This window comes from Vombatus ursinus, unplaced genomic scaffold, assembly GCF_900497805.2.
Source record: "Vombatus ursinus unplaced genomic scaffold, bare-nosed wombat genome assembly UNPS02014768.1, whole genome shotgun sequence".
NCBI classification, from domain to species: Eukaryota; Metazoa; Chordata; class Mammalia; order Diprotodontia; family Vombatidae; genus Vombatus; species Vombatus ursinus.
This window is the reverse complement of record NW_020954546.1, coordinates 33,594,788-33,620,846: the sequence shown is the minus strand read 5'-3', so window position 1 is coordinate 33,620,846 and position 26,059 is coordinate 33,594,788. Positions and strand designations below refer to the sequence as shown.

At 41.2% G+C, this 26,059-nt stretch overlaps 3 protein-coding genes across 3 annotated transcripts; all 3 read left to right on the top strand.

Annotated features, from left to right (window-relative positions):
* The first annotated feature begins 4,641 nt into the window (after nt 1–4,641).
* Nucleotides 4,642–7,633, top strand: LOC114043316 (late cornified envelope protein 2A-like). The gene is made up of 2 exons (XM_027862393.1): nt 4,642–4,739; nt 7,014–7,633. Exon 2 carries the CDS (start codon nt 7,031–7,033, stop codon nt 7,406–7,408), a length of 378 nt encoding a protein of 125 aa, XP_027718194.1. The 5' UTR covers nt 4,642–4,739; nt 7,014–7,030; the 3' UTR covers nt 7,409–7,633.
* A 5,550-nt stretch (nt 7,634–13,183) lies between these two features.
* LOC114043279 (late cornified envelope protein 2A-like) lies at nt 13,184–15,505 on the top strand. The gene is made up of 2 exons (XM_027862350.1): nt 13,184–13,291; nt 14,883–15,505. Exon 2 carries the CDS (start codon nt 14,900–14,902, stop codon nt 15,263–15,265), a length of 366 nt encoding a protein of 121 aa, XP_027718151.1. The 5' UTR covers nt 13,184–13,291; nt 14,883–14,899; the 3' UTR covers nt 15,266–15,505.
* Nucleotides 15,506–23,772: 8,267 nt separating this feature from the next.
* On the top strand, nt 23,773–26,059 carry LOC114042943. Its single transcript, XM_027861722.1, has 3 exons — nt 23,773–23,781; nt 23,832–23,927; nt 25,425–26,059. The coding sequence occupies exons 1-3, from the start codon at nt 23,773–23,775 to the stop codon at nt 26,025–26,027; spliced, it is 708 nt and encodes a 235-aa protein (XP_027717523.1). The 3' UTR covers nt 26,028–26,059.

Genomic DNA, 26,059 nt, shown 5'->3' with positions numbered 1-26,059 from the left:
AGCTAGCATTCATTTCACATTAAGAAAGTGGTAAGTTAATTCACACTAAAGTGATATAATATAATATAGCTAGCATTCATTTCACATTAAGAAAGTGGTAAGTTAATTCACACTAAAGTGATTACTGCTCATGTAACATATTCTATCCTGCTTAACACACCCAATGGACACAGTTACTGGACAACTGGGTGCCCAGAGGGGTAGCTTTTAGTACTTTCAACATTCTATGTGTCTATCCTCCTGATTGCTGGCTCACAAATCCCCAATAGTGACTCAGTTGGTTGTTTAACAAAGGCCTTAATTTACTCAAATAGCATAAACACTCCCAGAATCCAGGATGGGGAAAGTGTATGCATTAACTTAAAATGCAAAAGAAATCAATTTCTAACTCCAATATTTTTGTAGGGCCTCTCCAGGTTTTCTCAAAGTTTCCTAAAAGGTACTCTGCTATTCAGTTAGGCTGGCTCTTTGCCAGGCATGGTGTCTTCCCTGAACTGGTGACCCAACTGGACTGCTCCTACTAGGGTAGAGTCTCCACTAGAAGGGTTAATATGGGGCTGAGCCAGGCCAAGTAGGTCCCTTGGTGGCTCTGCTAGGGGTTCCTTCAGCTACTGCAGAAAGTCTCACTTGGGCACTACTCTTCTTTCCCCACATTGATTTACCTTACCCTTTTCTATTTGCATTTTATTATTAAGTAAAATAATAAAGATACACACCATAAAAATTAAGAGATAACTGGATCAAGTATCTTTCATGGTTCTGGCTAGAAGGGGAAATTTTAACTTAAAGACACACACAATAAAAATTAAGAGATAATTAGATCAGATATCTTTCATAGCTCTGGCTAAGAGGAGAAATTTTAACTAAACAAAGGAAAGAGATCATAAAAAATTAAATAGTTCCCATTATATGAAATGGAAAAGCTTTTCCATGAACAAAATCAAAACCATTAAGGTAAGAAGAGAAAGCTTCATTATTGGGGGGAGAACTATGCATTAAATCTCTCTACTAAGAAGATAAGTAAGGGATGGACACAAATATATAAGACCGAGGTTCCTTTCCCAATGGATAAGTAGTCAAAAGGATGTAAAAAAAGGGTGCTCAAAAGGAGATCTACACATTCTTAATGTGCACATGAAAGGTAGTTCCAAATCATTAATAAGAGAAATAGAAATCAAACAACTCCAAAATATTATACCAGGAAAATTGGTGAACTGACAAAAGATGGAAATAGGCAATATTGGAGGGGATGTGGGAAGACAGACACATAATGTTGGTGGTAGTGCTATGAATTACTCCACCCATTCTGGAAAACAATTTGTCCTTAGGCTTTAAAAAAAAAGTCTTGAAATTTGATCAAAGAAATTCAGATTTATGCTTTTTTTTTAAAGGGTTAAATGTCCATACTCTTTAACACAGAAATTTCACCACTAGGCATAAACCCCCAGGAAGATCAGAGACAGAGAGAAAGTTTCCATGTAATCAGAATATCAGCAACACTTTCTGTGATAGCAAAGAATGGGAAACAAAGTAGATGTCCCTTGATTGGAAAGTGGGTAAATAAATTGTGTTATGTATGTAACCAGGCTGGTGTGAGTATGCCTAGTTCACCTAAAATGTAGACACCCTTGAGGGGACTTAGAGCATGTCCAGACTGCCTAATGTGGTGACCTTCATCCCCTACAGGTGAATGGGCATAACTTTGACAAAGAAACATTTACTTCAGGAGGTATAATCACACCTTCTCCCCCAAAACTTGTGAGGCATAATCCCCTGGTCCCTTTGCACTGCCTCAATCTCAGGGGAGGGAAAAAGGTTAAGGTTCATAGTTTAGATTGCTTACCACAGAACGTGGTCCCAGTTTCAAGTCTAAAATCACATGGGCTCAAGTCCCAGGCCCTTGGTTACTCAGGGTATCCACAAGGGCTGATTGGCTGCACCATCCCTCTTGTAATCTTAGTTTACCATGGCTGAGGAATACAAACATCACAGAACAACAGAAACAAACCCAGGCCCATTTTTAGAAACCTGGGTAAAATAAAGGGTGCAGAGGAAAGGGAAGCCCTTCCTCTCTCACCCATTCAGTTCATGGCCCTCATACTGTGGGTTAACTATAATCTTTACTCTCAGGCCACAGCAGATAGGGGCAGCTAGGTGGCACAGTGGATAGAGCATTGGACTTGGAATCAGGAAGACTTATCTTCCTGAATTCAAATCTCAGTCTCTCAGTATTTATGTAACCCGGGGCTGGTCACTTAACCTTGCTTACTTCAGTTCCTCATCTGTAAAATAAGCTGGAGAAGGAAATGGCAAACCATTCCAAGATCTTTGCCAAGAAAACTCTGAATGTGGTAGCAAAGAGTTGAACATGACTGAAAAACAATTGAACAACAATGTTCCAATTAGCTCAAGATGCTTCCTGATAGATCAGAAATAGGAGAAATGGGAAGCATTCCTTGTAAGACTCTGAAACTGTTGATTGAGAATAGATAGGAGTGATGAGAAGACAAATTAACAGGTCAACACTTCACAAGTTTACTATAGAATTTCACCTACTCCATAAAGACATCTGAGGACCTCCCTCATTGTAGTTCTCCTCTGAAATTCCAGATTTCCTCACTTATAGCTCCCAGTTAGCCATTATTCATTTTCTGCTCTATGTCATCTCCCACCTTGTTGCCTCAATTGCTACTTACTTCTCTGTGTCTCACATAGGTCTCTTGCCTTATATATTAAACTGTAAATTCTATGTGAGCACAGATCCAGTTTTACCCATCTTTGTACCCCCACAAGGACTGGCCTTGAGCTTTGCATTCAATAGGTGAACAGTAAATGTTTGTTGATTGATTAAATAATAGAGCTGAAGTCTATAATGGTACTGCATCTATAAATGCCAATTCCTAACTGAGGGGAACTGATAACTGTCATGGATGCCTTACAACTAGGAAGGTAAAAAAAAAGGGGGAAGGGTGCCATTCCCTAGGGCGTGGTCTCTAAGATAGACTTCTCATATCTGTGGATAGGCATGGAAGTGCCTAAAAAAACTGGTTCATGTTCCTTGTGTGGAGTAACTGGGGTTACTCACAAGCTCTACTGGATGCTTAGTTTTCATCACCCTAACTTCCACCAGCTATGATGCACCAGCATCCTCAACATCTACAACCACATCACCATCAGTCATACCACCAATGCCATCATACACACCATCACCATCTTGGCAGTTCCAAATAAGGATTCCCAGAAATGTTTGGATCAGTGTCAGTAAATAAGTATGGTGGCTTTCAAGATAATTATTTGGAAAAGGAAGAAATTAATTTTAGATATACAAGATCTGGCCTATTAACTAAAAATTGCCCTTTGATTTTTAAGTCATTCCTCACATTTCTATGAAATTTTTTGTGGTGTGGTTTGGATGAAGGCTTTATGAAAAGATAGCTAGATTTTCAGATGGCTCTTCACAGGGTCAAAGAGATAAAACACTTCTTGCTTTATTATAATCCCCCCACTCCTGCCCAGTGTGACCTAGCAAGCTTCATTGTACCCTAACAAGATCACACACATGTCAACAGAGTATAGAAAAATAGAGAACTACTAGAAAATGAATGCCTGACATCATGGTCCCACTTGACTAAGCTATGACTTCAACTTGATGTCATATCTTAACTGGTATAGCCATTGTGAGACATGATCATGAGGTTTCTCTGAATCCCATTTTGAAATTCCCCTAGAGGGGCCCCTCTAAAAGATTAGCAAGTATAGTAGGCAGAGTATTTGATGGGTTCTTTGGTTCTTTAGACAGCACCTAGAAATCGACCCACTTCACCTAGATATGTGAAAAAATGATCATGAGACAGAATGGGTACATTTCCCCACCCCTAAATGATTTGTCTGTCCTTAAAATGCAGAATAAAAGGTTCTGTTACTGATGCTTGATAACTAACCTTCTCAAGAAGAAGATGGACAGAAATTCACCCTGAAGGGCTGAACAAGGCAAGGGTGAACTGGAGGGAAGGGTACAGGTTTGAGCAAAGTTATACAGAAGGGGTTCTGGGAACAGCTGTGAAACAGAGGGCATAAGGAGAAGGGTCCCCTCAGGGAGGGCAGTAATCAAACACTTTCCCAGGTATCTAAGGTGGAGTGAGGAACTAACGATTCAGATGATCAGAATGGAATAGAACCACTTATGACAGAGCTTCATGGAAGTCCCCTAGGCTACTTTGATGGAGAAGGTAATGGGAAGAGGGTACTCAACAAGAAGAATGGAGCCTCTCATCCTGAGGAAAAACTCCAACATTCTCAATGTGCCATCTAGAGAGACCCTTTGGTTGTAAAGAAGCGTGCTACTGGGGCAGCTGAGTGGTGCAGTGGGTAGAACACCAGCCTTGAAGTCAGGAGGACCTGAGTTCAAATACAGCCTCAGACCAAACTCTTGACACTTACTAGCTGTGTGACCCTGGGCAAGTCACTTAACTCCAATTGCCTAAAAAAAAAAAGGAAGAAGAAGCAAGCTACCATGGTCTACCAGGGAAGAACAGAAGATCTGAGAAATGTCAAGAATTACCTGACATGTGGGACTTAGCTGGCACATGCCTTGGGTTGTGAAAGAGCCTTCTCCTCTCACCAGATCATGTCTCATGGCACAGCCTAGTCTAAGGATCTCTTATAAAAGGTGTACTAGGCATTGACTCTTCCCACAATCTGCATCTTCAAGAACAAGTCCATCAGTGTCTGTGATCAGAGTAAGTCTTTCAAAGCCCTGTGAGGGTGCTCATTGGTGGGGAGGGGTTTGCTTTGAACAATATGTTTCTGGAGTGGGATTGAAGGCAAGAAATGAGGGAGTAAGAAAGGAGAGAAGGGAGAAGAAGGAATAAACATAAAGTTGAAGGCCAGAGGGATGAAAAAAAAACATGGAATGGTTACCAGAGTGAGAAGGGAAGGATGGAAGCTTGTGTTCCAGATTTGTTCTAGTGTCTTGACTAATCAAGGAATATTCTGGGTCTCCTCAAAGAGCCCCAAGGGACAAGTCTGGCATGTAGAGAGGGAGGGAGCATCTGGGGTTTGCACTCCTGCAAGCTATGCCAATGATTTGAATAGCTAAGCTTGTGTGAATGAGGCTACCACATCCCTTTATTTGTTGGCTTCCACTATTGGAATATAAATTCACTGAGGATAGAGATTCTCTTTCTTTTGCATTTGTATCTCTAACACTTAGCACAATGCCTGGCCATAATAATGCCATCATAAGTGTTCAGTAAATGCTTTTTTCATTCAGTCAGTCAATTGTGTGTAGATATTCAACAAGTATCTATTCTGTATAATTTAGCTAGTTCTGAATTACATCTGAAATAAATCCATGTTGATAGGAGACCGACAAAAGATAGTTAGACTCTAAGTTCCTGGAGGGCAGGGACTACTTCACTATTGTCGTTTCCATAACTTTTAGCAAATTTCCTTGCACATAATAGCTGCTTAATAAATATACATTTATTAATTGATTAATGTAAGTTTACCTTTGAAATAATATAACTCACTGTAAGGAAATTTTATTTTCTGACAAATTTTAAGCGGTCAGTTTTGTCAGTGGTAACAAATGTACATGGTACAAGTAGGATTTGGTAATATAGTCGGGGTTGCAGGAGTACTGGGTCAAGGAACTGTCAACATTCATGCCACAGGTCTGTGGTCAGAGGATGGGGAATGGGTCTGATTGGCCAGGGCGCACATCCATTTCCAAGCTTCTACTAATGAGTTGGATCAAGCCAGTCAGAAAAAGGAGAGGACCAAGGGCCCTCCCAAAGCTTCCTGGGGGTAAGAAGTTTGAGAAAATCAAGAACAAATGTGTTCAAATTGAATTTAACCACCATTGTCCACTCTATGAAAGTAAGATGGTTGAGACGCACAGCAGTCAAGAATGAAATCTGTCCTTTCTTTTCTTGCATCTGTGCACAGGTTGCCAGTCCCCTGCTTCTGGAATCCATTTGCTCCTCATCCGCCCCTCTTAAATGGCTTGATTCATGTAACACCTCTTACTTTAAGTTTTTCATGACCTCCTGAGTTGATAGTGCTTTCTTCTTTCTCAAAGTATCACGTATATACTTGTTTTCCCCCATCAAATATAAGTTCCTTGAAAGCCAAGGTGGTCTTCCATTCGGTCTTCATATATCCACTGCCTAGCCCATAGTTGAAGTTGAACATGTACTGGTTGGATTAAATTGGATTGGATTGCCAGCTCCATTCCCCAGATGGCCAGGTGTCTGGGGTCCACTTAGAGAGGAAACTTTGGACAAATCAGGTTTCCTGGTCAGTTACTAGAAGTTGGGGATCATAAGAAGGATCTCTCCTTCGGAACTCTCTGGCTTGTGATAACAGTTCAAATTTACATAATTTTCTGAATCATTTGTATGTTTACTCCGTCCCTGGCATATAACTAAGCTATCGTTGCCACGGGACTGAGAAAACAGAAAGAGAGTAAACTCAGAGAGAGGGAGCTTCAATTTCTGATGAAATTTTGCAAGTGAAAGGAGAGAGATAGATGGATAGTGGGTGATGTGGGACTCTTACAGGCTGAAGTTGGTCAGACAGGTGAGGTAAGAAAGGCATCAAGAGGGCCCTCATCCCCAGGGGATATATACTTTTTCTGGATGCTCGGGATTCATTGAGTCCTGCGTTTTCTCATTGTGTAGCCATCCCTGATTACAAATTCTAATCTAAACATTTAATTGTAGGAATAATGTAGAGCTAGAAGGGGCTTAGCTCTAATATGACCCCTTCATTTTATAGGGGAGGAATGGTAAATGTCTTGCCCAAGGTCACATGAACCGTAAGCAGCTGAGGGGAGATTTGAACTTAAGCTCTCTGACTCCAGAGCCAGGGATCTTTCCGTTGTAGGATACAGCTTTCCTTTCTGCATGCTACTGGGTTCCAGTCTACAGTTGATATCACAATATGGATTGATCCCAAATGAAAATAAATTATTAGTTTAAATTTGATATCTCTTCCATAATGTCTTTCAGGTTGAACTCACACAGAAATGTCCTGCCAGCAAAGCCAGCAGCAGTGCCAGGCCCCTAAGTGTCCACCCAAGTGCCCATCTAAGTGCCAGACCCCCAAATGCCCTCCCAAATGTCTTCCCAAGTGTCCTCCCAAGTGCCCTCCCCAGGCTCCCTGCCCTCCTCCAGTCTCTTCCTGCTGTGGCTCTAGCTCTGGAGGATGCTGCAGCTCTGGGGAATGCTGTGGGTCCAGCTCTGGGGGGTGCTGCAGCTCTGGCTCCGGGGGCGGCTGCTGCCTCTTTTCCCATCACAGGAGATCCCACAGACGCCGGCACCAGAGGTCTGACTGCTGTGACAGTGGCAGTGGCCGCAGCCAGCAGTCTGGGGGCTGCTGTGGGAGCTCTGGGGGCTGCTGCTGATCACCTGGCTCTCTCCACACCAAGAATCAGCAATGTGGAACCAAAAGTTAATAACGACCCTGCCTCAGTCTATGTTTATCCTCCCTCTTCATTCACCCTACAACTCTCTAAGGAGATCTGTATAGATCCTGGTCTCCAGAAGTCTTTATTGACTTTATGCCTTGGATCTGTCTGGCCTCAATTCTACTATTTTGATTATTGATTATTTGCAAAAATAAATCTACATTCATGGTACTCTTTGTCTAGTGGTGATTGTCTGTTTTTCTGTGTCTTATTACAGGGCTCAGCCCTTTCTCTGTAGTCAAGGGTTTTTAGTCTCATCTTTGCATATTTAAGAGACAAATGCACTGTTTTTCTCCTACATAAACAGTTTGAGTTGGCAGTACTTTCTTTTAAACATACCTGACACAAATGTTCTACTTCTTATACACACCAGATGCCATCCAGTAGGCTGGATGAATAGTTCTGGTTAGGCCCGCACTTATGTATCCAAGACCATCACAGAGTAAGACATGATTGTACAAACGAATGACAAACAATGTGTGTGTGACAATTCTGAAAAGTTAGGCTAGGGTTGGGCCGTAACGAACTTTAAGTGCCAACCAGAGAAGTTTGTGTATAATCCTAGAGGTAATAAGAAGTCATTAGATTTAATTGATTAGGAGGGTGACGTGGTCAGACCTGCACTTCAGGAAAAATCAGTTTGATAGACGTGGAGGATGGATTGTAGTGGGAGTGATTAGAGGCTGGGAGACCAATTAGGGGCCATTGCAATGGGGATTGGATAAAGAGAAAGGAATGTATGTCAGAGATTCTGAGAAGGTAAAAATAACAGGATTTGGCCACTGACTAGATACATGGGCCAAGAGACAATGAGGAGCTGATATTATGAACCTGAGCGCCCCCAATAGCGACAGAGAAGTTCAAAAGTGAGTTTTGGAGGAAAGAGAACAAGATGAGTGCTTTGGGGACATAATGAATTTGGGATGACTACAGGACATCCCCAGTGAAAATGCTGATTCAGCAGTTGTTAATGCGAGACAGGAGACATGGCAGGGAGGGTAGAGAGCTTGCCTTGGAGCCAAAGACTCAGGTTCAGGTCCTTTCTCTGCCACATACTGACCACGTGACCTTGGACAAGGTTGTGCTTGAAATAACTCTCTAAGACTCTAAGTTTTAAATGGAAAAGGTGCCAAACTGAACTGATAGTGGGACTTCACTTACCCATGAGCTCTCTCCTTCTCTATACTAATGAAATCATAGGTCCAGGCTTTACATATGCATGTATATATACACACATCTATGTGTGCATGCACACATATGTACATGTGTAAACGTGTGCACAATGAATGCACACATGCATACTCATATGTTGCATTATGCATGTTAATGGATATATTGTATCACACAACATAAGTACATCTGCACATAGGTGCTGCTGCCATGCATGTGTATGTGCTATTCTAATAGAGGCATTTCTTTCTACTTGAAATCATCCAGCAGAAAGGCTATAGAGAATGTTACCCAATATTTCTGGGGAATCCCTTTCTCAATCTTAGCAATATCTGGAAGAACAGGTTCAGCCAAGCATTGTTTAGGACTTCCTAGACTGGGGTTGTTTGTATTTGTGAAATAGACCTAAGAAGATATATGACACAGAGCCAGAGGGAGTGTCCATTATGCAGAGAGAGCCAGGGAATTCTCAATAGTGATCACAAGATAGGAAAGAGGAAAGAAGAGAAGAAAGATTGCATATTGCAAAAGCATTAACCAATTCCTAACTCCTCCAGAAACCCATCCCAGAATATTTCAGTCCTCACTGATCTTTCCCTCCTCTGAAACCCCCAATATCATCATCGCTCCTCCCTCTGATTTGGACTTTAATTATTGGCCAATCCCATCTCTCTATGCATATTCGTCTTCCCCATTATACTGTAAAGCCCCACCAGAGCAAGGACTAGTTCACATTCATTATTGTAGCCTGTTCTGCTAGTGGCTTACCTGGGGACTCCCACTGAATAGAGCTTTACATGAAATAAGTATTTATTTATTGACTGATTGACTAACAGATTTGCAGTGAAATTATCATCTGCAATTGCCAGTATCCATTAATGCCGAATTCATATGTCGCTGACACTTCACAAGGAAGGATGTAAAGCAGGGGGCAGGGTGGTGTTCCCAAAGCCATATTTCCCAGGAAGTAACCTCCACTGTCCTTGGGTGGTGGCAGCTGAAAAGCCAGGTCTATGATGGTCACATTGGTCACGATGTAAGATCACAAGTTCTCCTGTAGATTAGCTGTCATCCTATTCGTCCTTGCTGTCTGCATTCTTCATATCCCCAGTCTCTGCATCATAATCTACAGCAGGACCAGCCACATCATCTATCATCACTCTGGTGGAAATTCGAAACAGGGATTTGCAGAAATGTTTGGAACAGTGACAATGAAGAGATGTGAAGGCTTATAAGCCAATCTTTCAGTATGGGACAACAATTATTTGGCTTCATAAGCCAAGTCAATTAAAAGTCTTCTTTGATCTTATAATGATGCTTCATGTATTTCTCTCTCTCTCTCTCTCTCTCTCTCTCTCTCTCTCACTCTGTGTGTTTGTGTGTGTGTGCGTGTGTGTATACTGTGATTTGAGCAAAGGATTTTGATGAAAAGATGTTGGGATGGGCACATGGACAGTCACAGGATTAGGATGATAAAGCCTTCCTGCACTCTTTCCCAATTCCCTCTGTGAATTGACCCATAATTTTTCATTAAGTTCTACCAGGGTCATACATGTGAGGACAATGTAAAATTTTAGGAAACCCCAAAAAATGAAAAATAGCTAACTCTATGGTTCCACCTCCATGAGTTGTGAAATCAATTGTTCGTCTAGTGTAACAGCCTAATCAAACCAGATTGAAGAATGAAAACAAACAAACACTTCTTAAAAAGTTGTACTTTTTAAGGACAAAAGTAAGTAAAGGACCCCCTGTTCTGGGTGACTAATAAAATTTAGAAGACAGAAACTGCTTTTCATCTGGCTCCTGGTTTCTATTCCATAGACAGTGATCTTTGATCTAGAAAGGGCAAATAAATGTGAATAATGGGATCTTGATATCCAAGATAAATGAGCAACAAACTTAACCTTGTTAAGTTCAAGTCACATATCTCAAATGAAGGACATCCTCAGGCATCAGAAGGATAGGCAGACATGATTGCTGAGCCATTGCCAGAAATCCTTGAAGGATCACCAGTAAGAGGAAAGGCCCCACAAGATTAGAAGAAGTGACCTTTGGCCAAACTTTCAAACAGAAAGGAAGAAAATGGGATCTATAAACTATGAGGTCAGGGACCATGATTATTCTTACTGGTAACATTCGATGACATCTTATGAAATGGCAGTTAGTGAGTAATTAGAAAAGGAGGCATTTATCCCAAGTGACCAGCATGGCTTTATCAAAAACAGATCCTGCCAGACTTTTACATCTCTCCTTTGATCAGATTCTTCTACTGGTGCATTAAGGGCAGAATGATGTGTACATAGTTTTGTCTAGATTTTGTTTAAACATGATAAAGTCCCTCATGTTGTTCTTGTGGGGAAAATTAGGAGATATAGATTAGTGCCCAATAGTTGGAATTACAAAGAGTTGAATGGTCATATCCAAAGGAAATCATTGATGGTTTCAGACAAATTTAAAACGAAGTCTCCAGATAAGTGGTCCAGGAATCAGTGCATGCCCCTAGGCTGCCATTCAATGATTTGGATAAAAGCATAGATGACATTCTCATCAATTTTGCATTTGACACAGAGATGGTTGGGGCAGTTAACACACTGGATTACATTGAGTATTCACAAAGATTTTGACAAGCAAAATATTAGGTCAAAGCTAATAAAGTGAAATTGAAGAAGGATAAAGCCTTACACTTGAGTGGAAAAAAAATTAACTTCCCAAGTAAAAAAATTAGGTTCAGAAAGTAGTTTATCTGAACAATATCTGGATGTTTTGCTGGGTTGCCATTTCAACACAAGACAACAATGTTACACTGAAGCTAAGACAGAAAATATAATCATGAACTCCATTAACAGAAGAAATAGTCTCCAGAAATAAGGAAGTTCCAGACCTACAGAACTCTTCCCTGATCAGACCACATCTGGAGTATTCTGTTCAGATTGATAAGCTGGAGAGAGTCTATAAAAGGGTACCAGCTTGGTAAAATGCCCTTAATTCATGTCATGTGAGAATTGGTTGAAATATATAGACTTAGAGGGCAGAGGAAAATAAGAGCTGTCTTCAAATATTTGAAAGGCAGTCACATGAAAGGGGAATAATCGTTGCTGTTGTTCAATCATTTCAGTCATGTCTGATGCTTCGTGACCCCATTTGGGGTTATCTTGGCAAAAATATTGTAGTGGTTTGTCATTTACTTCTCCAACTCTTTTTACAGATGAGAATACTGAGGCAAACAAGGTCACACAGCTAATGAGTGTCCAGGGCTGGATTTTAATTCAGGGAGATGAGGTTTCTTGATTCCCAGCCCAGTGCTCCAACCACTTGTTTTATTTGTCCTCAGAGAACAGAACTAGGGGGTCAGGGGGCAATGTGTGGTATGGTAGGAGAAATAGCTACCAGTATCTCTTGTCATGTAGGCTAAGCTAATTCTTTTCCTTAAAAGTATCAAAATCATCTTCTAGACATATTAGGCTCAGAAACTAAAAGACTTTGACCACTGATGTAGCTCTCTGGTCACTAAATACAAAAGGGCCAAGGAACAAGCAGCTTGGGCTACTTGCTGAGGCTTCTGACTGGCAAATGAGTAACATAATCAAGACTGGCACAGGATAGCTGTGCTCAGCTTGATCAGTGCTGTATCCTCTCTGAATATCCTTTCCCTTCTATGGCTAAGTAAATATCCTTTTTGTTAAATATTCGATGGACCGTGATCCAGAAATGCCTTAACTGCCTCAATCATTACCAGCTTACCAAAGGTGAACATTCCAAGGAGTATGGCAGACTTGTTTAGAGGAAAAACTTCCCAAGAATGAGAGCTCTAAACTAAAAGAAGCATCCTGCTGAAGCTCATAGGGTTCCTTTTCAATGGAGATCTTTAAACTAAGCTGAGTGACCAACTATCTAGTGGGTGATGGTGGGAATACTTTATCAGACATGGTGTAAACCAGATGGCCACCAAGTCCCTCCTAATTCTGTAACTGTTTGAATGAATCAGCAGCACCTCTGAAACCCACCATGGGTTGTTTCTACAGGAGCACCTTGAAAAGGTGATCATAGCTGGGTTCTTTCTGTATCTAGGGGGCTCTTTGTGTAGATATTACTAAAAAATCAACCTACTGACTTAGACAAATGAAACAACAGGCATCCAGGGCTGGGCTCCCTCAGAGAGAAATCAAATTTTTCCCCAAGAAATGAGGGGTTAAGAATCAAGAGAGACAGGAATAAGAACCTCTGAATTATTAGAAAAAAGTAGAACTCTCACAATCAGGTTTTCATGGGAATCTTCAATGACATTGTGGAGGTGGTCTGAAAAAGAATAACAGAAGGAAGAGGGGGAAGGTGGATCCAACCCTGGGAAAAGACTCCAATTCTGAAGATATAATTTAGATAGGACTGCTGTTGTGGAAGAGTATTCTCGAGAACCATCATGACCCATTAGGCAGGGATCCCCAAATGATGCTGAAGAATGCCAAGAATTGCCTGGCATGTGGGGATTGCAGAGTACATGCCTTCAGTTGTGAAAGAGCCTTGTCCTCCCACTAGAGTCATGGCTTACAGCAGCAGTGGAGAATGGAGATCCTGTATAAAAGGTGTCCCTGGCATGGGCTCTTCACCCAATCTGCCTCCTCAAGGACAAGCTGACCAGTGCCTGTGATTTGGGTAAGTGATTCAAAGAATTTTGAATACAGGGTTTGAGACAGTGGAAACACCTAAGTGGGAGGCAGACAGGACAGGGCAGGCAAAGGATGGAAGTTCAAAGGCAGAGAATAGTAGAGGGACCAGAAATAATGGGGAAGGGTCAAGTGGGGTAAGAAAAGAGTATTAGGTGGGGCAGCTAGGTGGTGCAGTGGATAGAGCACTGGCCCTGAAGTCAGGACGACCTGAGTTCAAATCTGGCCTCAGACATATAACACTTACTAGCTGTGTGACCCTGGGCAAATCACTTAACCCCATAGACAAGGCAAAAAAAAAAAAAACCAGAGTATTAGGATCTTGATCAATAGAGATCAAGAACCAGTCTGAGTGTTTCCAGAAAACAAGACACAAGCCTAGAGTTTAGAGAGGAAGGGAGCAATCATGGTTCCCAGAAACTATGCCAATGACTTGTATTCCCAAAGATGTTTGGGAGGAAGTTGTTCTAGCCTCAAGAATATCCCTACTTAAATGCATCTAGAGAGTATATACAACTCCCGCCAGAGTTACCTATAAGCCAGATGTATGTTGATAAAATATTGTGTCTTAGTTTATGTTTGAAGTGGCAAAACTGACAATAAGGAAAAATTGCTTTCTGGTAGTCTCTGAGTAATGGGTATTGTCGAGATAACTCAGGAGCATGTGTCTTGATGGTGGTAACCCAGGGGATTGTGTAGGCAGAGACACCAAGGGTAAAGGGTAGGAAGGGATTGATTGGCTAGGAGGCATGTCCATTTTCATGACCCAGTGAATGAACTAGGTGGGACCATTCAGAAAAGGGATAGAATAGAGAGGTTTTTTAGTAGAGGGTTTTGAGCAGAAGACATTTAGGAGAATTTTGAACCAGGAAGGGAGCGAACCAAATGTGGCAGCTTCCTAAAATCAAATTGGCTAAAGGAAATGTCACTTAGAGAGGTTATTTTCCCAGGTGGCACGTAGATCTAGTTAAAAAAAAAAAATGTTGAGTCAAGTAGTTTGACTTGCCAATTAAATTGAGATGGGAAGAGTAGTTAGAAAGGACCCCTGGTGGTGAATTTCTCTTTGGCTCACAGTTTTGTCCTACCTACAACTCTTTAACTGTGTTTGTAAGAGCTTATCTTCTGCTGATAAATACTAAAAACCTTGCAGACTTGGGATTAAGAAAAGGGAGAGGGGGCAAATGCCCAGAGAAAGATTAGATTCAAGTGGCAATGCCCATTTCACATGGGCATTGACATGAGAGGATGGTGAAAACTGATTCAGAGATCTGTCTCAGAGGCAAGGATAGAAATACGAGCTCTGTTGTAGAAGGAATAATGAAGTTCAAAGTACTTCAGTACACAGCGGAATATGCTTTTCCTAGGTGCTATAAACTCAGTGCATCTTGGCTTAAATGCACAGGTTCCCAATCCCTGGCCCCATAGTCCAATAAAAATAAACTTAACTTGAATAAAATCTTCCCCAGGTATTTTTTGGAGGATGTAAGTGATTTTGACATTATGTGCCATAATAATAGCTATTGATCTTAAATGTAAATAAGTTCTTAGCCTGGATTTGATGTATCTTCATTATCTTTCAGGCTGAACACACACCAAGATGTCCTGCCAGCAAAGCCAGCAGCAGTGCCAAGCCCCTAAGTGTCCTCCCAAGTGTCAGACCCCTAAATGCCCACCCAAATGCCCCCCTAAATGCCCTCCCAAGTGCCCTCCCCAGGCTCCCTGCCCTCCTCCAGTCTCTTCCTGCTGTGGCTCTAGCTCTGAGGGATGCTGCAGCTCTGGGGGATGCTGTGGGTCCAGCTCTGGGGGTTGCTGCAGCTCTGGCTCCGGGGGTGGCTGCTGCCTCTTTTCCCATCACAGGAGATCCCACAGACGCAGGCACCAGAGGTCTGACTGCTGTGACAGTGGCAGTGGGCATGGCCAGCAGTCTGGGGGCTGCTGTGGCAGCTCTGGGGGTTGCTGCTGATCACCTGATTCTCCCTACACCAAGAATCAGCAACATGGAATCCAAGACCAACAATGACCCTCCTTCAGTCTGCAGTTTCCCCTACTCCTCCCTCCCAACTCTCCTAGCTCCTTCCTAAGATTACCTGTATGAATCCTGCTTCCCATAAGCCCTTAATCACCTTATACCTTGAATCTACCTGGCCTTGGTTACACTACACTTCCTCGGTCATTTACAGCAATAAATCTGTGTTCACAGCAATTTTTGTCTGAGGGTGATTTTCTTTCTGTATACTGTTACTGAGTCCTGCTCTTTCTCTTTGGTTGTTACTAAAATCACAACTTCAACTGTTTAAAAGATAATTTGATGTATTTTTTTCCTATCAACAAGCACACAAATTGCTAAATTCTGATCTCCTGAGGTTCTATATGATTTTTTTCTGAATATGATACTTGTGATTCTTTCAATATTTCAATAATACTTCCTAGTCATATGATTTTTGTTCCCAAACAAACTGGGGGTGTCCCTTGAAAGCAACCTTTCTGTATTGAATCGAATCAATGATGGTTGCATTATATGCCCCATTGTCTAGACTCTTGCTTCTGATGACATTGGGTAAATGACAGAAGAGGAGGTTTCATTTTCGAGCAGCATCTTCATATCCTCTTTTCTCAAGAAGGAACCTATCTTTCCAAGGGGCTCTTCTTTTGAAGAAATCCTTCTTCTAAGGTAGGATGGAGAGTTATTATTTTCCAAGTATACAAGTTTTCCAGGTATCCTTGTATTGACCTTGGATGACTTCACAGCTTCAGCCAGACCACAAAGAGGTCCTCTGCAGCACCTTCCCCAGCATTTTACAATTGCCCAGAAAATCCACAGTAATTTGTAGTCTGATCAGTGGTAATCTTGTCACAGTCCAAAGATACTCAGCAACTTTATCAATCAACAAGCATTTATTAAGCTCCTTCTATGGACCAGACATTTTACTAGTAACTGGGTCTACAAAAACAAAAATGAACCAGTTTGTGTCTCAAGGAGTTCACAATGTAGCTGAAGATGCCAAATGTATATACACACATATATATATTATATGTGTGTGTATATGTATATATATGTATGTATATTGTATATATGCATGCATGCATACAAATATATAGGTATAGATACATATAGTTATATACAAAGTAGGTAGAAGGTTTTTTTTGGGTAGTATCCCAAAGGATTATTTGAAATGTCACTAGTAACTGAGGGGATCAGGAAAGGCTACATGCAGGTGCTGCTTGAACTGAATTTTGAAGGACCATAGATTCTATAAAGTAGAGTTGAAGAAGACTATTATCCAGGCATGGGGAATGGCCAGTGCAAAGTCAGGGAGGTGGGAGATGAAATGTCATATACAAGGAACAATTGAAAAAGTCAGTTTGACTAAATTGTCATGCACATGAAGGGGAATAATTTGTGATAAGGCTAGAAAGGTAGTTTAGGGCCAGAACTTTCAATATTAAACAAAGAAGTTTAGATCTGATCCTAAAAGTAATATGGAGACAAGAACTCACTATTTGACAAAAACTTCTAGGAAAACTGGAAAGCATTTAGCAGAAACTAGGTATAACCAACACCTCACACCATATGCTGAGATAAGGTCAAAATGGTTACATGATTTAGATGTAAATGGTGATAACCATAAGCAAATTAGGGAAGCATGGAATAGTTTGCCCATCAGATCTATGGATAAGGGAAGAATTTATGACCAAATGAGATAGAGAGCATTATGATACATAAAATGTATAATTTTGATTACTTTAAATTAAAAGGATTTTGCACAAACAAACCCAATGAAGCCAAGATTGGAAGGAAAGCAGAAAATTGGGGGGGGCAGGAATTTACAGCAAGTTTCTTTGATAAAGGCCTCATTTCTCAAATATGTAGAAAACTGAGTCAAATTTATAAGAATATGAATCATTCCCTAATTGATAAATAGTCAAAGGATATGAACAGGCAGTTTTCAGAAGAAGAAATCAGTTACCTATAGTCATGTGAAAAAATGCTCTAAATCACTATTGATTAAAGAAATGCAAGTTAAAACAACTCTGAGGTACTGCCTCACACCTATCAGATTGGCTAATATGATGGAAGAGGAAAATAATAAAAGTTGGAGTGTATGTGGGAAAATTGGGACACTAATGTACTGTTGGTGAAGTTGTCTAGCTATTCTGGAGGGCAGTTTGGGAACTGTGCTCAAAGAGCTATAAAAACCGTGCATAGTATTACCACTACTAGGTCTATGTGCCAAAGAGATTTTTTTTAAAAGGAAAAGAACCAATATGTACACAAATATTTAAGGCAGCTCTTTTTGTGGTGGCAAAGAATTGGAAATTAAGGGGATGCCCATCAACTGGGGAATGGCTGAACAAGTTATGGAACATGATTGTGATGGAATACTACTGTGCTATAAGAAACAACAAGTAGGATGCTTTTAGAAAAACCTGGAAAGACTTACATGAACTGATTCAAAATGAATAGAGTAGAACCAGGAGAACAGTGTACACAGTGACAGCAATATTGTACAATGATCAACTATGAATGACTTACCTATTCTCAGCAATACAATGATGCAAGACAGTTTCAAAGGACTTATACTGAAAAATACTATTCACTTCTAGAGAAAGAACTGGTGATATCTGAATGAAGATTAAAGTATACTTTTTAAAACTTTATTTTTCTTGGGTGTTTTGGTCTGTGTTTTCTTTCGTAATATGACTAATATGGAAATATGTTTTGCATGACTGCACATATATAACCTGTATCAAATTGCTTGCCTTCTCAGGGAGGAAGGAGGGAAGAGAAAAAGGGAAAAAATTTGAAACTCAACCTTTTAAAAACAAATGTTAAAAATTGCTTTTACATGTAATTGGGAAAAAAAATTTTTTTAAAAAGAAGTAAAATGGAGTCACTGGATTTTATTGCATAAAGGAGTGACCTGGTCTGATGTGATCTTTGTTTTAAAAATTGAGAGGCTTTTGAAAGTACTATCCATATCCCTGTTCACTAGCCCTCTAACAATGAAGCAGGTATTTCCTCTATTCCCTGTTCCCCTCTTCCTCTTATCTGTCCTTCCTCCCCTTCTCTCCTTCTTCCATTTTTCCCCACATTAAGGCACATTAACATTCCTGGCTTTTAAGGGACATGAACCTCATTTGACTATTAATGCAGAAGGTGTTATTCTGGATAAACTCTCCTAATGTAATCCTTATGTCAGAAACTCCCATAGGGTCCTCCTACCATATGCAAGGTGGGGAAGATATTCTTAAAGCTGGTACTTTGCTCTCACCCAGGAAATCCAGCACCCTTTCCAGACGACATCAACCAGCATCTTGTCACCAACTCCCTTTGTAAGGACATAGATCCAAGATGACAAGCTTTGTTTACGGGCCAAACAAACCGAGTGAAACTCATTACATGGCTCACAGACTCTAGCAGTCTTTCTAAGGAGGCAGCTGATAGTGCAGTGGATAGAGTACTGGGCCGGGAATCAGGAATACCCGAGTTCAAATGTGACTTCAGACACTAGCTGTGTGATCCTGGGCAAGTCACTTCCTTCTGTCTGCCTCAGTCCCCTCATCTATAAAATAGAAATAATAAGAGCACCTACTTCTTAAGATTGTTGTGAGGATGAAATGTGTTACTATTTTTTTTAAAGCACTCAGCACGGAGCTAGCACACAGTAGGTGCTATGTAAATGCTTATTCCCTTCCCTTCCCAGAGAGATACATAGCTCTTGTCACATAATACGTCAATGAATTGACTGAACATTTGCTTTTATTCCTTCCACTTTAGGGGTTCTTAAACCTTTTGGTATCACAGATCCCTTGGACAATCAGTCTGGTGAAGCTTAGGACTTCTTAAGATAATGTTTTTAAGTGTATAAAATTGTATAAAATGTATAAATTATATAAAATGTATAAATTGTATAAAATAAATGTATAAAAATGTGAAATATATATATATATAAAATAAAAACATACAGGATTACAAAAGAAATTAATGATATTGAAATAGAGTTATCAGAATATATTTTTTTAATTCACAGATCCCAGGTGAAGAACCCTTCCAATATTATCAGCAATATCCAGCTTTTTGATTAAAAAATAGTCCCCCTAAATAATTAATCAGTATCTAATTTAGACATTAAATCCCTACATCAGCTCAACAGATGCTGCCACCTGTTATCACTCTCTGTGGGTACCTCTTCCTGAAGCTCTCTAGAGGTGACTTTGGAATCAGTGGCCTTTTGACAGAGGAAATACTTTTCTGACATGTCTGTCCCTGTATGCCTTCATGAAAACTCCAGAATATTCTTGTTTTCGCCTGAGAAACAGTCCTTGCATATTGTCCAAACACAACTTCAGAAAAAAAAAAAAAGTCTGTCCTCCTCTGAAGTGTTTCTCTTGTCCTGGCCACTAAAGGCATCGTACACATTTGCCTGGGAGCTTGAAACACACCCCTGCTCACTTGTCACTGAAGGAGTCTCTGACTCAGATAGTTTTCCATCAGTAGGGTGGTGAGTGTTTTAAGTGATGTAGTGGACAAAATGCTACAATTGTTTTCCCTGAGTTCCAATCTTGCCTAAGACACTTGCTAGCTATGTGACCCTGAGCCAGTCCCTTGAGATCTGTTTCAGTTTCTTCATGTGTAAAATGGAGATAACAATAGTCCCTACTTCTCAGGTTACTGTGAAGTTCAAACGTGGTCATATATGTAACATGCTTTGTAAACTGTAAAGCACTATATTAATGTTTACTATCATCATCACCATCATCATCATCATCATCATCATCAATCTGAGATGTCTCTAAATCTGATGAAATTACAATACTTGTCCCCCACCCCAGTCCTGCCCTTGCAAACTCTCACCCTCCAAAAGAAACCAAAAACGATGGAACTCTTTTTGTTATACTGGAAATCATTTCTTGGAAAGAGGTAGGAGGATGTTTGTACAATAATTTCTGGGGGAGGTTTTTATCTTCCCCAGCAGTTTCTTAAAGAAAAGGTTTAGGCAAGCAAAAGAATTACAGGTTTTTGTTTAGTACTTCAAAGATAGAGGTGCCTTGCATATGTGAAATGGGCCCAAGCAGACGTGTGACAGGGAGCCAAAGGGGATATGATATGCATTACACAGGAGGGAGGCAGCTGTATCTCCAAGTTCCAGGATGGAAGAATGAAAAGATAAGAAGAAAAGAGTATATTACAAAAGCTTAGTTCAAGACTTAACTCCTCCAGGAAACCTCCCCAAACTTTTAAGTGCGATATGTTGATGTTATTATTATCATTATCATGGTAGGAACTCCCAGCTCATCACTTATGCCCCTCATTTGCCAATCATTCATTTTATTGCTGCCTTGTACAGTTATGTTCTCTTGTATAACATTCCGTTTCCCTTAGTATACCATAAGCATCACAGGAGTAGGAACCAAATCTTACTCATCTGTATATCCTGCCCTCCTCTGCTACCAATCTCCTGTCCCATGTTCCTGACCCTGAGGACTCGACAGTCTCAAATAGATGCTCAGTAAATTTCTGCTGATTGATTGACTCACAAAGTCGAACTCTGCAGGGAGACTGTATCCGCTGTTGTAAACATACTTCTGGACTGAACTATTGTCCCTACATTACAAGTTAGGAAATCATCCAGGATACATCGAGACACTCCCTACACCACATCGTCTACACCCATCCTCTTTGGGTCCTTGGGTGGTGGCGTAAATGTGGCTGGAAAAGCTGATGCATGAACCATGTGTTGGTCACATGAGATGGTTACAAACTCTCCTGAGTATTTAGTTGTGGTCCTTCTCATCCTCACCATCTGCGTGTTCAATGTCTGCATCAGCAGCTACATCAGTTACATCATTGTCGACATCATTGACATTTAAGCTAATAAATGTCAAGATCATATTTGAACTCAGGTCTTCCTGACTCCAGACCTGGCATTCTATCTACTGCATTACCTAGCTACTCCCTTACCTCCTCTACAGAGGAGAGAGTAAGCATTTTTAAGCACCTATTCTGTGCCAGGCTTCGCCCTAAATACTTCACAAATAGAAATAGGTGCCATTATGATGCCCATTTTACAGTTGAGGAAACTGAGGCAAACAGAGGTTAGGTGATTTGCCATGGGTCACACAGCTAGGAAGTGTCTGAGGCCGGAAATGAACTCAGGTCTTCCTGACTTGAGGCCCAGAGCTATATGCACTGCATCGCCAAGCTAACTCTTCCGGCAGACAGTTTCTTACAACTATCGTATGCTTTATCTCTTTAGTCATCAAATTTTCCCTATCTACTGATTCCTTCTCTAGCACCTATAAATACATGTCTTTTTCCCCTCTTTAAAAAAATACTCACTAGGTCTAACCATTCCCTCAAGCTATCAGCCTACATCTCTCCTCCCTTTTATTAGCAAAGAAAAAAAAAGAAAAGGTATTTATACTCATTGTTCCTACTACTTTTCCTCCCACTTCTCAAGAGAGTGTGATACAGTGCATTGAGTAATAGATTTGGAATCACAAGACTGGGGTTAAAAACCTGGTTCTGCTACATTGGTTCCTCCTATACATGGGCAAATCATTGTATCTTTCTGGGCTTCAGTTTCTTCACCTATAAAATAATGGTATTGGACTCTGAGATCCCTCCATCTTCAAGCTGGGTTGTTGGTGATCCTTTGCAATTAGGCTTCTGACCTTCACTCAAATGAAACTGCTCTCTCCAAAGTTACCAATGATCTCAGTTGCCAGATCTGATGGCCTTTTCTCACTTCTCACCCTTTTGGACCTCTCTATAACATCTGACTCTGTTGACCAACCTCTCCTCCTGGATATGTTCTCATCTCTTGGTTTTCATGACACTGCTTTCTCTTGGTTCTTCTCCCACCTATTCGGCCACTCTCCCTTAAATTCCTTTGCTAGATTGTTATTGTATCCCTTTCCCTAACCATGGGTGTCTTTGTCCTGGGGCTTGATTCTCTACTCCCTCTATTCATACTCTCTCTGTGTAATTTTATAAGTTCTGAAGCATTCAGTCATCACTTCTATGCAGCGTAGGCCAATACAGTTCCCCCAACTGTCCCAGGCTGACCCCATTACTTGCCAACAGGTGGAGTTAACCAGAGCTGGAATGGGACCAGCCTTCCTCCTATTCAGATACCACCAAGATCTCTCATTCTCAATGATCATGGACCTGGGCCTCTTTCAGTCCCAAGCTGGTGGATGGACATAGTCCAGTAATACCACTTCAGTGAGTAAGCAGTCACCAGCTAAAAATCCTTCCAGATGATAGAAGACCATTAGGCCTTATCATTTGCCCTTCCACTGAGCCCTAAGGGCCATTCACTCTGTAGCTGGACTCTCCTGTATGTGTTGTCTCTCCCAATTAGAAAGACGGTCTCTCTTTCCTATGTGTATTCCTAGTACTTAGCACAGTGCTTGGCATGTATGTAGTAAGCACTTTCATGTGTTTTTCCATTCCATTACATCCAGCTTTAATGTCTCTCCTGAGTGCCAAGAACACATCACCAACTATCCTATTGGACACTTCGAACTAAATGTCCTATAAACATTTCAAAATTAACATGGCTATAAAAGAACTTTTTTTCTCACCAAACGCACTCGTCTTCCAAATACCTTGTTTCTATCAAGTGTACCGCCATCCTTCCAATGACAGAATCTTACCACAAGCCCCTCATTCTGCTGTATTTTGTACATCCAATCAATTACCAAGTATTGTCATTTCTATTCAACATCAACTCTTGAATATCTCCTTTCTACTCAGACAGCCACCACTCAAGGCCAGACTTTCATAACCTGTCACTTGGAACATGACACTAACCTTTTAATTGTGGTCTCTACCTCACCTTCCAAAAGCTTGCTGAAGTAAATTTAAGGATAGATCCAACCCTGTTGCTCTCCTATTCAAGAATCCAGTGGCTCCCTACTATCTCTAGAGTCTATTAATTTTAATTAAATTCTTTTGTTTGTCATTGAAGAGCTTTCAAAATCTTCTTCCAACTTATCTTTCCAGGATTACTATATACTGTGCCCCTTTGAGTATTCTGTTATGAAACCAAACTGGCCTTCCTAATGTGTTTCATGTGGTAGACTCCATTTCCCACGTCCATGCCTTTACACAATCCCCCGTACCTGGAATGTATTTTCTGCTCACCTCTGCATCTTAGAATCTCTAGTTTCCTTCACAGCTCACCTCTCACAATCTTCTACATAAATTCTTTATTGAGCTTCCCAGTTTCTAGTGTCTTTCTCCCAAAAGTTCTATTATTTATGTGCTTATTTTGTGTATATTTGCATTTATACATTTTGCCTCTTCTTTATGGTCAAAAATTGTTTCTTCTTTGTCATTGTAACTTAGCACCCACTTAATAAATGCCCAATGATTGATTGAATGATTGATGCCTGGAAGGAATGGTAAAATGAAGCTGAAGAATGTCAAGAATTGTCTGGCACACGGGACTTACCAAGCACATGCCTCAGGTTATGAAATAACCTTCTCCTACCACTATGGCCATATTTCATGGCAGTAGCAGAGCCTGAGGAGGCTCTATAAAAGGCATCCTTGGCACTGGCTCCTCACACAATCAGCCTTCTCAGGAACTAGTCTCCTGGTGTCTGCAATCAAGGTAAGTGTTCCTGGGTCCAAGGGATGCACTTTGAACAGAGTTTCAGGAAAAGTCTGAGAATCAAAAAAGGAGGTGGAGAGAGGGAAATAGGTAAGGAAGATGAAGAAAGAAGGATGAAGCTAGATTGTGGTAGAATGATCAAGAATAATAAGACAGAGTCAATCAGGGTGAGAAGGGAAGTTTGTGAGAAACAGAGGCTCATTGTTTGGATTTGTTTTAGACTAAATAAGAACCAGTTTAGGTCTCTCCAGAAAGCCACAAAATGGCTTGTGTCCGGGAGGGGGGAATGGGAGGGGGCAGTAAGTGGTAGTCTGAGTTCCAGGAAACTCTACCAATCATCTGGATGCCTAAGGATTTGCCCATGGAGTTGTGAAGAGGTTGTTCTCTGCACCACTCCTGGAATATGCATACATACACATGTTTAAAATTTACCCAATTTTTCCACTGGTATTACCAGGAAGACTAAGTTCTAGGCTGATAAAACATTAAATCTTAGTTTACATTTGAAATAGCTTAATTAGTCATAAGGAAAATATTTCTAGTAGATTTGGGGTGATGGTTATTGGCTAAGATAACTCAAGTGCATGTTGTAGATAGACTTGGGTAATCATTCTGGGTAAGGGGACTAGCCACTGAAAAAACCATTGATGGAGGTGTCCCACGAGGGAGTGTGGGAAGAGAATCTTATAAAAGGTCGGTCTAGACTGCAGACTCATTGACTGGAAGACAAGTCCATTCTCATGATGGAACCAAGCAGCCAGGTGGGGTCAGGGAAATGGAACCAAGAACTCTCCAAGAGTGTTCTTTGAGTTTGGGAGGCTTGAGATCCAGGTTATTGTGAGTCCCACATGTGGGAGCTTCTAGAAAGCAAGACAGCTGATACATTTGTCATCTGGTTGGGTCCCTTTCATCATGAAGAACACAGTGTGGTCCAGCTAGACATCAGCACTTTTGATGGAATGCGTTTGACTTGAATGAAAGTGATGGGAGGTCGAGCTAGCAAAGCCTTGGCTCTGAACTCTCTTGATTCTAACAACAGTTTAGCCTTCTCTCCCTCACTATGCTTTCTTTGTACATGTTTGTAGAAGTTCATCCTCTAGCTGATAAAAACATTGCTGATTCAAAACTGAGAAAAGGGTTGAAAGAGAGTCAAGTAGCAGTAACATGAGAGAGAAGGGCAAATGTCAAGAGTACCAGGAGGCTCTTGCAGGTAGGGGTTGGTCACATGGATATTATAAGAGAAGGAATCAGGAAATTGCTGTTTTCCCTGGGTGCTATACACTGAAGGAGGCCTAGTTTATCTACCCAGATGCTCTTTTTCTGGTCCACATTACTACTCAAACAAACTTTACAGGAAGAAAAATTTCCTTGGTGTTTTTTTCCTTCTGTATATGAATGAGTTCTTGACCTTAGTTTGCTATGACTTGGGGTACTAATCCTAAATGGAAGCAGAACTTTGGTCTAGGTTTGATTTCTTTTTCCTGTATTGTCTTTCAGGTTGAACTCCCATCAAGATGTCCTGCCAGCAAAGCCAGCAGCAGTGCCAAGCCCCTAAATGCCCCCCTAAGTGTCCTCCCAAGTGTCAGACCCCTAAATGCCCACCCAAATGCCCACCAAAGTGTCCCCCCAAGTGCCCTCCCCAGGCTCCCTGCCCTCCTCCAGTCTCTTCCTGCTGTGGCTCTAGCTCTGGAGGATGCTGCAGCTCTGGGGGATGCTGTGGGTCCAGCTCTGGGGGGTGCTGCAGCTCTGGCTCCGGGGGTGGCTGCTGCCTCTTTTCCCATCACAGGAGATCCCACAGACGCAGGCACCAGAGGTCTGACTGCTGTGACAGTGGCAGTGGGCACGGCCAACAGTCTGGGGGCTGCTGTGGCAGCTCTGGGGGCTGCTGCTGATCACCTGGCTTTCTTTACACCAAGAAGAAGTTACGTGGAACCAAAAGCCAATGACCCTACCCAAGCCTGCAGCTGTCCTCCCTCATCATTTGCCTTTCACCTTCCTGAGATGTTTTTTGTAGATCTTATTCTCCAGAAACCTTCATTGACTGTGTTCCTTGTACCTGTTTGGCCTCAGTTCCACTGTCTACTCTCTTGTGGTCACTGACTATCTACAACAATAAACACACGTTCATGGAC